The following is a 13,033-nucleotide window of genomic DNA, read 5'->3' on the forward strand; positions in this document are numbered from 1 at the left end:
CAATCACTCTAGTTAAAACACTTCATCACAGGAGAAGTGATTAAAAGACCACAATATTTGTAATTAAAAGAGAATTTTCATCTTAAGACAAATATAAAGTTTAAGTTCAACCTTTCATGTTTGTTGCAAGTGAAATTAATTACCTCCACTGAAGATCACGTGAGTCAAATTAAAATTCAATAATAGTGCTTAGATTTTCACACTCTAAGTAGAAAAAAATTGTTTGAATTATCACCAATAACTTTTAGTTTAGAGATAAATATTTGGTCCAATAATTTGCTAATAAAATAATAGATTTATCAAATATATAATATAATAAAAAATATACAATAAATAAAATCAAATACAGATGTATATCTATCTTAAAACATATTTTACTAGATCTGAAACAAACACAATTGTTATTTTTTTATTATTAATAGTTATGTCTGCACCAGTTTATAACCCCAATACCAGGCCACATGTCTACACATGTAGATCTGTTGGAAACAATATTTAGTTTTATCTTTATTTGTTTATTTCTTATACTCTCGTGTAAATCGTTTGATTAGCACCACATTAGTTTAAAAAATCATTTAAATTAAAAGCTGAAGTTTTTTGGATTATTTGTGCTAATATATTTTTTATTTTAAAGATAAAAAAGTAAATTACACTAACATCAATTTTTCATGGATTACAGTCATACTCCAGTTTTTTTTCTTTTTATTTTATTTTAATTTTTATTTTACGCAGACCTTTTATTTATTTTAAAATATTAAATTTAAATAACACAAGACTTACTGATACCTCATTGTAATGATTTAAAAAAACTGAATAAACTTTTTGATAGAGTTGTAAGAGAGAAAAATAATCAACTTTCTTATAGTAAAAGAGTTTATATCATACTTCAAAATATTAACAAAGTCATATGAGAAACGTTTTCTGTAAATTATCCTATGTATGTTAATTTTAATAAGTCTTTCGGTATTTGGATTTTTTTATTGAATTTTTGTATCTTATACCGGATCTCCAAAATACAATAATATATATATATATATATATATATATATATATATATTGATTTTAATATTTTAAAATATATTACAATCCTTTTTAATATCTCAAAATTAATGTATTAGAAAGAGATACAAGAGACATTCTAAAAATTCATACTAAAAAGTTTATCCAAACAAAAACTAAATATAATTCGTACAAATTTCAAGGGCTTAGTTATATTTTTTTATTACACATTTTGATGTGAATTATTTTGCTTAAATTTTTGTCTCTAAAATTAATAGATGAATAAATATAATTTTTTTACCAGTTAGATATTTTTTACCTGTTAAAGATGTTTTAGATTTGTCTCATTCAACAACACTAATAAATCTAAAAGAGTTAATTTTATTGAATTAAAAAAATTATATCTATTAAATTTTAAAATTTAAAATTAAAATATATCAAAATTTAAGGTTATTTCACGTTCAAATTTAAAAACTTAAAATTCAACCATTGAAATTATAATTGTTTAGGACATATATCAGTAAAACTCTTTATTGATTATATATGTGTATGTATTAATACAGATTTTATATATCTATATTTAAAATGTAATTTTTAAAATAAATATTAAACAATTTTTTAAATGAATCATCTTACTCAAGCTTAATAGAACTACTATGAAAAACAAAAAATACTGTAGCAGGTATAAAAAAAAGGCTACCAAGAAGTGGCGTGTTTATTATGCATGTGGCAAGTGATTTTAATATTACACCACAATTTTTTTATAATATCATTATGAATAAGTGAATCTATCCGTTTCCTGCAAGTAATGGTGCTTTGGAGCTGAAGGAAAAGAGTGACTGCGTAGCTACTATTTGCAGAGTGAGTCGAGATGGGTTGGGCTATAGCTATACACGGCGGCGCCGGCGACATCCCACTTTCGCTACCGCCGGAGCAACGCCAGCCTCGAGAAGAAGCCCTCCACCACTGCCTGCAAATCGGGGTTCAGGCTCTTCAAGCCAAGATGCATCCATTGGATGTAGTAGAGCTTGTGGTAAGATCAAAACTCTATCTTTTTTTCATTTCCTTTTCAGATAAATAACATGTTCTTTGTTTTTTCATGTCACTTTCTTATCATTCTTGTAATGTCTTGTTCGTCAAATTGGCAGAAAAATGATATGTGCTCGTTTTCTATAAAGTGAACCAAACTTAAAAATATTCAAATAATAAAATGAAATTGAAAATGTTTTATCATGATATAAAAATAACACAGTTAGTGAACTATTAGTAATTAATTTAATAATGGATGTCCCATGTTATTTTAGGATTTTTTAAATACATTTATTTAGTTAGACTTTTAGACAAGAAAAGTTGAAAGAGTTTGGGTTAAGTATTTTTTAGTATCTGGATTTTTACGTAATATTAGAATTTTTTTTTTCTGTCCAAAACTTTGATACATTGTAGTTTCAAATCTTAAAAGTGTATGAATATTGTCATTTTAATTCAATTACATTAAATTTTTAGATGTGTTCAACGCGTTTTATACCGTTTAACATAAAATTCGCTTTAATATCTATTAGAAAACGCATTGTACAAGTAAAATAAATTTAACATTTTTTTAGTCGTCAAATAAATTTTACGTAATTGAGTTGAAATGACTATATTTATTAATTTTTAAAGTTTAGAGATCAAAATATATCAAAGTTTCAAACATAGACGAATTCTAGTGTCGCATCAAAGTTCAGTGACTAAAAGCATACTTAACCAAAACATTATTTTAATTCTAATTTAAGAACTAGCTAACAAAGCAATAATTTTATTGAAAATGATTTTTTGACACCACTTGCATCAATTGACAATCTACTTTTAGGGATATTTGTAAAGAAAATTGAAGGGTAAAATAATGGGTGTAAAGTGTCTCTGGCGTGAAAATAATACTACACTTATTTTATTTTTGTTTCTTATGGATTATGATTCCTAATATTGCACTCCTTCGATTTTCACTCTCAAGTATGTTGCTGTGTACTTTTGTAGGTTCGTGAATTAGAAAATATTCCACAGTTTAATGCGGGTAAGGGATCGGTGCTGACCAACAAAGGTACAATTGAAATGGAAGCTTCAATTATGGATGGAAGGACCAAAAAATGTGGGGCTGTTTCTGGCCTCAAAACAGTTGTCAATGCCATTTCTTTAGCTAGATTGGTTATGGAGAAGACTCCTCACATATATCTGGGCTTTGATGGAGCAGAGGAATTTGCCAAAGAACAAGTCAGTTTTCTTTATGCTTTCAATCTATAAACTCTTTCCTTTGGTTCAACTTTTTTCAAACTTTAACATTGTCTTAAACTATGTTTCTATCAAGAGAAGAAAAAAAATTATAGATAGTAAGTTCTGTGTGAATGTTAATTACTATGATGAGTTCAATCATTGAAAACTTTTAGAGCCAGAGTGCGTGTGGTTTTAGTTATTGGATCTTACGATTCTTACAAATAATAAATCAACCATCTCAACATTCTTATTTTCAGGGTGTTGAGACTGTAGATCCAACCCATTTTATTACTGCAGAAAATGTTGAGAGACTACACCATGCACAAAAAGCCAACATAGTCCAGGTATGTTTGTATGCTTGAGAAGTAGGCTTAGGATTTATGACTAAATATGTTTTTAATTCTTAAATTTAGATGTAAAATTAAGATTAGTTTCTATTTGAAACTTTGATTTATAAATATGTTTTCGATCTCTTAATTTTAAGTGAATTTTGGAATTAGTACATTTCAAAATTTTGGACCAATTTAGTTCTTTATATTTCGAAATACGTGGATTTAATCATTTTAATCAAATTTAGTTAAATTTATTTGGCATTTGAAGTGTGTTTTATAATAGTATTTGACTTAACATTTAAAGCAAAAATGTGTCAAACATTAGAAACAACTCAAATAAATGCGTATCAAACATTAAATAAACCTAACAAAATTTGATTAAAAGAACTAAATTCCCGTATTTCGGAAGACTAAATTGATTCAAAGTTTTAAAATAAATTAATTTCAAAATTCACTGAAAGTCAAGGAATAAAAGACATATTTAATCCTATTTTGGTCTTCAAATGTTAAAAATAAAAAATATAATTCTCTTAACTCAATTACATTAAATTTTCTTCGATATGTCAAACGCGTTTTATAAGATTAGTACAATTAAAATAGAAAAATCATATCCAATTTTTAAAATTTAAAAACAGAAATGCATCAAAGTTTCAGACATAAACGAATTTCGATCTCATGTTAACCGGATTAAAAATATAATTAACCTTTTGTTTCATTTTCCACCTTGTGATATGAATATCTGTTGTGCTTCACAATGTATAGATCGATTACAGTACACACCCACTCCAAAATGGTACCGGAAAAGAAACACCAAATGTGGTTAATGGGGATAGTCAACTAGGAACAGTGGGGTGTGTAGCTGTTGATAGTGATGGGAAGCTAGCCTCTGCTACATCCACGGGTGGACTAGTGAACAAAATGGTTGGTCGAATTGGTGACTCACCCATCATAGGTGGTGGCACATATGCGAACGAGCTTTGTGCAGTGTCTGCAACAGGCAAAGGTGAAGCAATACTTCGTAGCACTGTTGCAAGAGATGTTGCTGCATTGATGGAATTCAAAGGGGTTTCTCTGAAAGAAGCTGCTAACTGTGTTGTGCATGAACGCACACCAAAAGCTACTGTGGGCTTGGTTGCTGTGTCTGCTGCAGGAGAAGTTGCCATGCCTTACAACACCACAGGCATGTTCCGAGCATGTGCAACAGAAGATGGATATTCAGAGGTTGCAATTTGGTCTCATTCCTAGATTTTTTTGTCTTTAATTCTATAAAAAATTATATTTTATCTCTCATTCTTTACTTTCTGATATGATTTAGTGTGAATCATTGATTTTTTTAAAAATAAAAAAAAATACATTAATCGATGATTCACAATAAGTTATATAAAGAAATAAAGAATCAAAGTCAAAAAATCGGAATCATAGTATCATAATCCTAACTCTTTTCTATGATTCATTTGTTCGATATTTCAATCTTTCTGTTTAATGGCAAACAGATAACATTGATAATGTGTACTCTATTTTGAATGCTATCATCGTTCTCTCATTCATTGTGTGGTTCGAATGGAAATTGTTCGAGTAACGTTGTTTACTTAGAATTGAAGTTTTATTTAAAAAATTTAGTACCGATGTCTAACTTAAACTATACTATTAGTTTTTTCAGGAAGTCAAACAACTAACAGTTTTAATATAATGGAAATGGAAAACTTCTCATATGCAAACTTTAATAATTTGTTCGGGTGAAAAAATGGTAGATGGTTTTGTAAATAATTTAACATTTTATGATGTAATATTTCTTTTACATAATATCTTTTTAGAGAGACTGAATTTGTGAAAATTTATTAAAGTACTTTGATTGTTGTTGATGTTATTTTTGGTTTAAACCAAATTGTTGTTGCTGATCATTTAACATGTACTTAGTACACATGATACTATATACTAAATAAAATTTTTGGTTTAAACCAAGTTTAGACGAGTTCACATAAACCATAAGCTTGAAACACATGAACAAACTATATACTAAATGGCCAAAGTCCACACCAAATGTCTTTTAGACAATTATGCATAAAAGGATAGTACATGTCAAAGATTTTCTACATACAATCACATGCAAGCACAAATACCAGTAATTTACCTCTCTATTAAGCAACTAGTTTTCTGGAAAAACACAAAAAAATAAAAATAAAAAATCTAACACAATTAACCAAATGGTCAATACACAAACATTACAAGAAAAATCATTATATAATATTTTTTTCAAAATTTATAGATAATAAAAAAACATATGTAGGTAAAACACGAGTTTTAGACAAAAAAAAATTTATATAAATAACATTCTTATAGGTAATAATTACCTATTGATTTAAAAATTCATAAGTAATAATTACATTTTTAGGAGGTTCCATATTTTTTAAAAATGCCATTCTTTCTTGCATTTGTAGCTTATTATTTAGGTTTTCTTTTACTTTGTCTCCCAACTTTGCCGGGATTGAGGTCGTTTGCCTCCATTTTTTTTTTTTCATATTTAGTGATTCTTTTGAGATGAAGGAAATCTTGTAGTCCACTTTAAAGTCATTTACGTTAAAAAAAATTCATTTTTCGCTTCTTCCACATTTAACATCTTGGTGGATGTGTATCTAATGATAAGTCTTTAAGTAAGGATCACAAAAATGATATGCATGTGAGTATCTATAGATAAAATTTGTGACGAATAATTAGTATTATCTACCGATAACAAGTATTTTAATACTTGTTTATAAATGGATTGAATGCGAGTATCATACTATTTGTACCCGCATGTATATGTTATCTGCAAAAAATTAAAATTAAAATTAATTTATATTTTCAAGTTAAATTTAATTTATATTTTATTAGATTAAATTTAATTAAAATTAAATTTTAATTCATATTTTATTTCATGTTTTTATTTTGTATTTTAATTAAATTTTATTTTAAAAATTTATAAATTATCTTTTTTTTTAATATTTACGGTTATCTATGGTTACTCGCGAGCTTTTTAAAATTCATGGATATTTTTTAAATGGGTATCCGCATGGATAACGGGACAAGTAGTGAGTGAATTTTTTTGTTGTGGGTCAAGTTGCGAATATGCATTATCCACACCCGATCCGACCTGTTGACATCCCTAGTCTTGAGTGTTATAGATGTTTTCTTCTTGATCACTCCATTTTATTCCAACTCTAACTTATGCACCTTTAACATTATGATTTGAACATGTTGTGCAAACTCTTAGAAGTTCTGAGAATTAAAAGGTGTGATATGTAAAGCTTAGGCAAACTTTGTAATATTTTGTCAATATGAATTATTATTGTAATGCTTGCATAGAGAGCTAAGCTTGTTTAGTATGATATAAAATCTATTAAACATATTTTGTATCTTTTTATTTGGTTTCATATTAAACAACTCATATTGAAGGGTGAGAAAGACTTAGCTTATTTCTTTTTACCTCTTAGGAACCCTTATATATGTTATTACTATAGTGTCCCACATCTACTTTGTTCTTATGAAAGTGTGCACCTTTGATTACTTCTCTTCTGATATTGAACACATTAATGAGTCATGTTAACTTCCAAACCTCACAAAAGCACTCTTAAAAGGTCTCTCATTCCTTTAACCACCTATGACTAGAGTCAAGTCTATGGAAACAAATGCTTCACAAGACCTCTCTCTAAACATGATGCATGTTTATACCATTAGTTCGACATGTATGTTAGCTTTGTTCACTTTCGACACCTTCAACCCTAATATAGTATAGGTTCTTCCAATTTGACATACATAAGATTGTTTAGAAGTGTGTATCTTGATATTGTAAAACATCATGCTCCTACGAATTTCAAAAGTATTCGGTTCTACTTTGTATTATATGACCCTGCTTGCATATAGGAGTGGCAATGCAGGTCGGGCTAGCCTGCACCACATTTTCAATGCGGATTGAAAAGTCTAGTCTGCATTTTTTTTTAATTTATCATAAAGCTTTCAGTGTTCAACAAATTGGAAAACTTTAACAAGTTTACACAATTAAACAAATACTTTGAGGAATTAAATGATAAATTGATGATTTAATATTTTCATTATATTCATATTTATACTTTAACATGACGATGTATTTTTTAAATTTTAGCACATTCAAAAATACATATTTATACTTGTCTTTTTCAGGTTATACAAGAATCTGGAATGTTGATATAAAAGTTCAAGAAGAAAGTAACTGATATACTTGTCTTCTCCTCCTTATATACATCTACAACTATATCTAACTTAATTGAATATGTTCTGTTTTATTGGATCTAAAATTTTCATTATCATTAATTTTATTAATATATATTATTTGAAATAATAATATGATATATTTTATTAAATGAAAATATGAATAACTTTAATATATTTTTACAATAAAAATAAATTATTATTTAACTTTGTAAAATGTAACTTGTTATTAAATTTTAATTATACTTTTATAAATTTAAATTTATATAATAAATATACTTTTTAAATCCTATTCAATTATTTGTAATTATTATACTAATAAGAAAAAAATGATTATTTTTTTTACAAACATTTCATTCCTTGTCAACAAAATTTATTTACTATATTTTAAAAAATACAGTGCACGATACAAATACTGTTGGATACTCATTTTAGTTTCTTCCTAAGTATGCAAAGTTGCAAAGTTCCTACAGGACTGTCAAAACCAAATTTACAAACATTTTACTAATAAAAAAATAACTTGAAGAAGAATGGTAAAACATTGCTTCCATTCATTACATCACTACTTGAAAGAGCTTAAAATTATTACAAATAGTTACTAAAGAACCAATAAATCTACAACTTTGAGAATGAGAAAAGATAGCCCAAAGGCTAAGAATGAACTCCTCATCTCTTCACCTATCGCATTCGCATTTTAAACTTTAGTGTATAAAGTAATCATTTTCTATTTCAATACACCGATTGAAATATAAATGGGAAAAATGAAAAACAAAACAAAATTTCTAGCAAAGTCAAAACTTTCTACTTCTGACTCTACAATAAGGGCCAATGCAATCACAGATCAATAGATCAAAATGATCTGAGAATGCATAATCCATTAACAATTGAGAAGTAGTGCATTTTAACTGGTGGCACAATCTTGTAGATGAGGGTGACTTTCATTTATGTACCTGTGCCATAATGGCTTATACCTGCCTATAGCTAACTTCAGCCATGGTTTCATGTTCCCATTGAAGTGAATAACTGCTGCACTTTCAATCAGGCGGTTGTCAATATTTAGGTCATAACCCAATCCTAATACATGCCATCTTCTGTCAAGTGGTTCTGTCAAGCCATAAAAACTTAGAAGAGCAGGGGGAAGTGTACCAAGCTTCCAGAGTGTCCCATCAGCATTCTGCTCTTGCCAATAATGATACTTCGCGGTGACATTTGCTTTCCTCCATGCACCCAGGTCAAAAATATTCAGACCAAAGGCCCATCCACATGCCTGTGGATCAAACTTTGAGCTTATAATTGAATTTGAAAAGTTGAGATACTTGTAGTACCTATGGAATGCTTCTAGACAAGTTTCAACGGCACCATTCACATTTCCATGCAAATCCAGTGAAAAAAGTGGGCTTAGGTCCTTCTGAACAACAACATCATCATCAAGGAAAACAATCTTCTCAAGTAATGGATAAATCTCAGGGATATAAAACCGAAGATGATTTAGCAAAGACACAAACTTGGGATTCTGCAATTTTGGCTCAACATTTACACCTTGATAAGGTCCAAAATAAAAGGTTCGTGATTCTGGACTGTGTAGCTGTTTGATGATTGGAGCATAAGATTCATTCAACCAATGAAATTCCTCAATATTCTGCACCTCTATGGTAGCCCCTTTTAAATCATTACTATGGAACCATTCTTTCATTGCTCCATAAATAATACCATCGGTAACGATGTGAAAGACGAAGCGATTTGGATTATTTGCATTGATGACTGTTGAGTTAACAACAACAGATGTTGCCAGTACATTATCTGAAAATATGCAGAAGTGATATAGGTTATTATCTGTGAGCTGGGGAGAGATTCTACTCTCATGTGAAAATTTTTGCCAGGATGTCATCTTTAGCCAATCAGTCATAAGTTTCACATTTAAGCAATGAAGACTCTTGGGTAGTGCTTCAGCTGATAGTTGAGCAAACACAGTGCTTTGAATTGTTGCTTTATTTGCACGTTCTTCAAGTGCTTGAATATATGATTTCATCGTCACTATAGTGGTTGCAATGTCATAATGGACATCCTGTGCCTTGAAAATTAGAGAAGACAAACTTTTAATAACTGGCCCAGCTTCCTCCATGGTCACAGCCTCCCCAGTCATGGCAGCTTTTGAAAGCAAAAGCTGGCAACTTCTAATTTTTGAGCTAAGTTCCCAGGCAAGGTGAAGATTATTGTGCTCTTTGGCAATAATCACATAAGCCTTGGCCAGAACCATTTGCTCTGATAGTTGCCGTGAGAACGATGCTGGACTTAAAATTTCTTCAGTAAAATTCAATCTCTTAGGAGAATTTTCTACTTTAGCATTTCTCTCCTACAATTCACGTAAGTAGCTTGCTCAATAAGTACTCAGAGGGGGTGAGGGACGGAAACAATTATAACAACAGATAGTAATATCACTTAAAGCATAACATCTCTTCAGCAGTATGGAGCACAAAAATAGCTGTACAAGGATATGAAATTGTTCTATGATTAACATTTATATTTACGTCACACCGAATGGTCTATACAAAATGGATAGTTTTCCTGTATCCCCTGTTCTGCATATCAACAGATATTTGGATTGTTTTTCTCAAACATTAGAAGAAGAATCACAAGCAAGGTAACCATGTCTAACACTTAACATTTTGCACATCACATGACGACAAATTACTTAATTCTATTTATAATATCATCCAAAATCTAGGGAGTACAATGCTTTCTTTTTTATACCATTTATTGGTCTAATTAACACCATAATCATAAAGAAGCTTGCACACAAAAAGCAAATGTTCAGACGTTTTCTTCAATGTTTAAAGGTAAAGTGTCCGTAAACATAGCTAGATCTATCACTAGAAACTGGTGAAATGAACTAAATGAGTGTTAGATTATTATTTAAGAGAAGAATGACTATTGGAATTAGTCACAAATTCACAATCACTGATGACACAAGAAATGATGACTGACTTCTACAAGGAATTGGCAATGTTAAAACAATTTCTGCAAAAGAGGCAGTGCGCAAGTGAACAGTTGCAATGGAATGGTGAGATCAAACACTAAATGCATGATTGATTCAATGGTCACTTTAAGCGCATGGATAAGACACTATAAACTATTATTTCTACGTAGATCAATAAATTGGATGTCATTTTGTTATGTGTATTAGACATTTGTCCATAGACACACACTAAATACTTACCAATAGTAAATGAGTTCTATTATACTGTGTCAATATCTGTTCTTCAGTTATTTTTTTCATTTAAGGCCAAAAAGAAATATTAAAACAGTTTCCCTTTCCAATAGGGAAAGAGTCTAAGAGGGTGGCTAACATCCAATAAAATAGCTCATTCATAACAATGTAAAATAGGAAAATCGTAACTTAATATGCCAAAAAATAAGCCAAATCATAATTCATATTGAGGGATAATCAAGTAAGAAGTCTTCCTTTAGCTTATATAGCACTACTTGTAATGGAGTTACTTTAATGCCACTCCAACTACTAGACTATTACCTCAGTATCAACCATAACCTTATACAATAACATCACAAACCACAGGAAGATCCATCTAAACTCAGGTTAAGCTTCAACAGAAAAACAAATAGAAAAAGGTGATTTGTCACATATGAATCACATCTAAAAGTAACCACCAAATTAATTCAATTATGGAAGCAACAACCTAAATTTACTTCACTGTGTTTTATACACTTATACAGAAGATCAGAAATAAGAAATAATTTCCCAAGCAGTAACCGTGACGTAAAATTCCTCGCCCAAAAGAATTAAAAAGGGAAACAAACACCACTGATATGAAAAATCATGAAACCTACAACCAGAGTCCAAGGAAGATTATTAACATACGAACAAAAGCAATGAAAAAAACAGTAGACACATACACATAGACACATTCAATTCAATAGAAATCAAACCCGTGCATGTAAAGAATAAAAAAAAGGACACGGCTTTGAGATTCGAGATAAAACACGACGCGCATTGACAATTGCCTTAAAAATATTCAAACAAAGAATTAAGATCTTCACGCGGCAGCTAATGTCAATGCAAATAAAACACTTAGATAATTACAAAAACAGAACCATTCACAATTGATTCGTTGAAAACAGGGGAGGGAGGGTGCGACGTCGTTTTACCAGAAAGGGGCGATGTACGTGATATTCGCGGTGATGATGTTGCAGGAAGAACAAAACAAGACCGGCAAGAGAGAAGGCGCCGAGAAGCAACCAGATCCAATAAGCGAACCGCCGCCGAACCGGGCGCCGAAAATCGGCGGCCCGTCGCCGCATTTTTCACAACAACTTTTCACCACCGAATCGGAGAAGCAGAGGCGTCCATTTCTCGGATTGGATCGCGGCACGAGCTTGTCGTGGGCACCAAAAGCAATGGCCACCGTCACTCCGCGCCACGTGACATGCACGTGCCTCCGGGCGAGAATGAGAAGAAGGGAATGCACCCAGTTGATCCTATGAGTGATCTAATATTATTATTATTATTAATTATTATTGGTTTGTGTGGAGTGACAGTAAAATGGAGTGGAGAATATTGAGACCGACAAAGGGAAAGGAGAGTAACAGAGAAAGTTGAAAGTTAGTTGCTTTGGATTCACCTTGGTTGGGTTGGGTTAAAATTTAATAAACTTGAAAGGACCTGCAAATAAATAAATATATTCAGGAGAAGAGCCGGCACATGGTGACATGACATGTGAGTTTTATTGGGTTCATCTGTAACACTTCTCAGTTCACTGCTTATTCTTGTCTTCTCTAATCAGATTATCTATGTTATACATAATTTATTTTATTTACACATGAAATATAAAATATCACTCTTAGAAAAACTAAACATTAAAATTCAATTAAAAAAATATATAATCTTTTATGTTCAATATATTTATAAGAACTATTGGTTTAGTTATTTATTCATTACTATGACATGTTTGAGGATTTATATAATATAAGTAAACTAAATTTTTAAGCAAGGGAATAACAAAATAATAATAATATTAATAATAACGACGATACAAAAGTTATAAAAAATATTATTTATATGTACTTTTAATATTTGTAATACGTTATTAATTATTATATTTTACTTTATCTATGTTATTATTATTATTCATTCTAAATCTTAATATATACCTATTATTATTATTATTATATTATTATAATAATAATAATAATAGTATAAGGTGATTTTGAAATTA

At 29.9% G+C, this 13,033-nt stretch overlaps 2 protein-coding genes across 2 annotated transcripts; one reads left to right on the forward strand and one right to left on the reverse strand.

Annotated features, from left to right (window-relative positions):
- The first annotated feature begins 1,788 nt into the window (after positions 1 to 1,788).
- Positions 1,789 to 5,090, forward strand: LOC114164388 (isoaspartyl peptidase/L-asparaginase-like). Its single transcript, XM_028049040.1, has 4 exons — positions 1,789 to 2,032; positions 3,013 to 3,246; positions 3,504 to 3,590; positions 4,341 to 5,090. The coding sequence occupies exons 1-4, from the start codon at positions 1,871 to 1,873 to the stop codon at positions 4,821 to 4,823; spliced, it is 966 nt and encodes a 321-aa protein (XP_027904841.1). The 5' UTR covers positions 1,789 to 1,870; the 3' UTR covers positions 4,824 to 5,090.
- A 3,232-nt stretch (positions 5,091 to 8,322) lies between these two features.
- LOC114164005 (probable galacturonosyltransferase 11) lies at positions 8,323 to 12,553 on the reverse strand. Its single transcript, XM_028048455.1, has 2 exons — positions 11,967 to 12,553; positions 8,323 to 10,155 (listed from the first exon to the last, which is right to left on the reverse strand). The coding sequence occupies exons 1-2, from the start codon at positions 12,117 to 12,119 to the stop codon at positions 8,704 to 8,706; spliced, it is 1,605 nt and encodes a 534-aa protein (XP_027904256.1). The 5' UTR covers positions 12,120 to 12,553; the 3' UTR covers positions 8,323 to 8,703.
- Positions 12,554 to 13,033: the final 480 nt, after the last annotated feature.

The sequence above is a fragment of the Vigna unguiculata genome, chromosome 9, assembly GCF_004118075.2.
Source record: "Vigna unguiculata cultivar IT97K-499-35 chromosome 9, ASM411807v1, whole genome shotgun sequence".
Taxonomy (NCBI): Eukaryota; Viridiplantae; Streptophyta; class Magnoliopsida; order Fabales; family Fabaceae; genus Vigna; species Vigna unguiculata.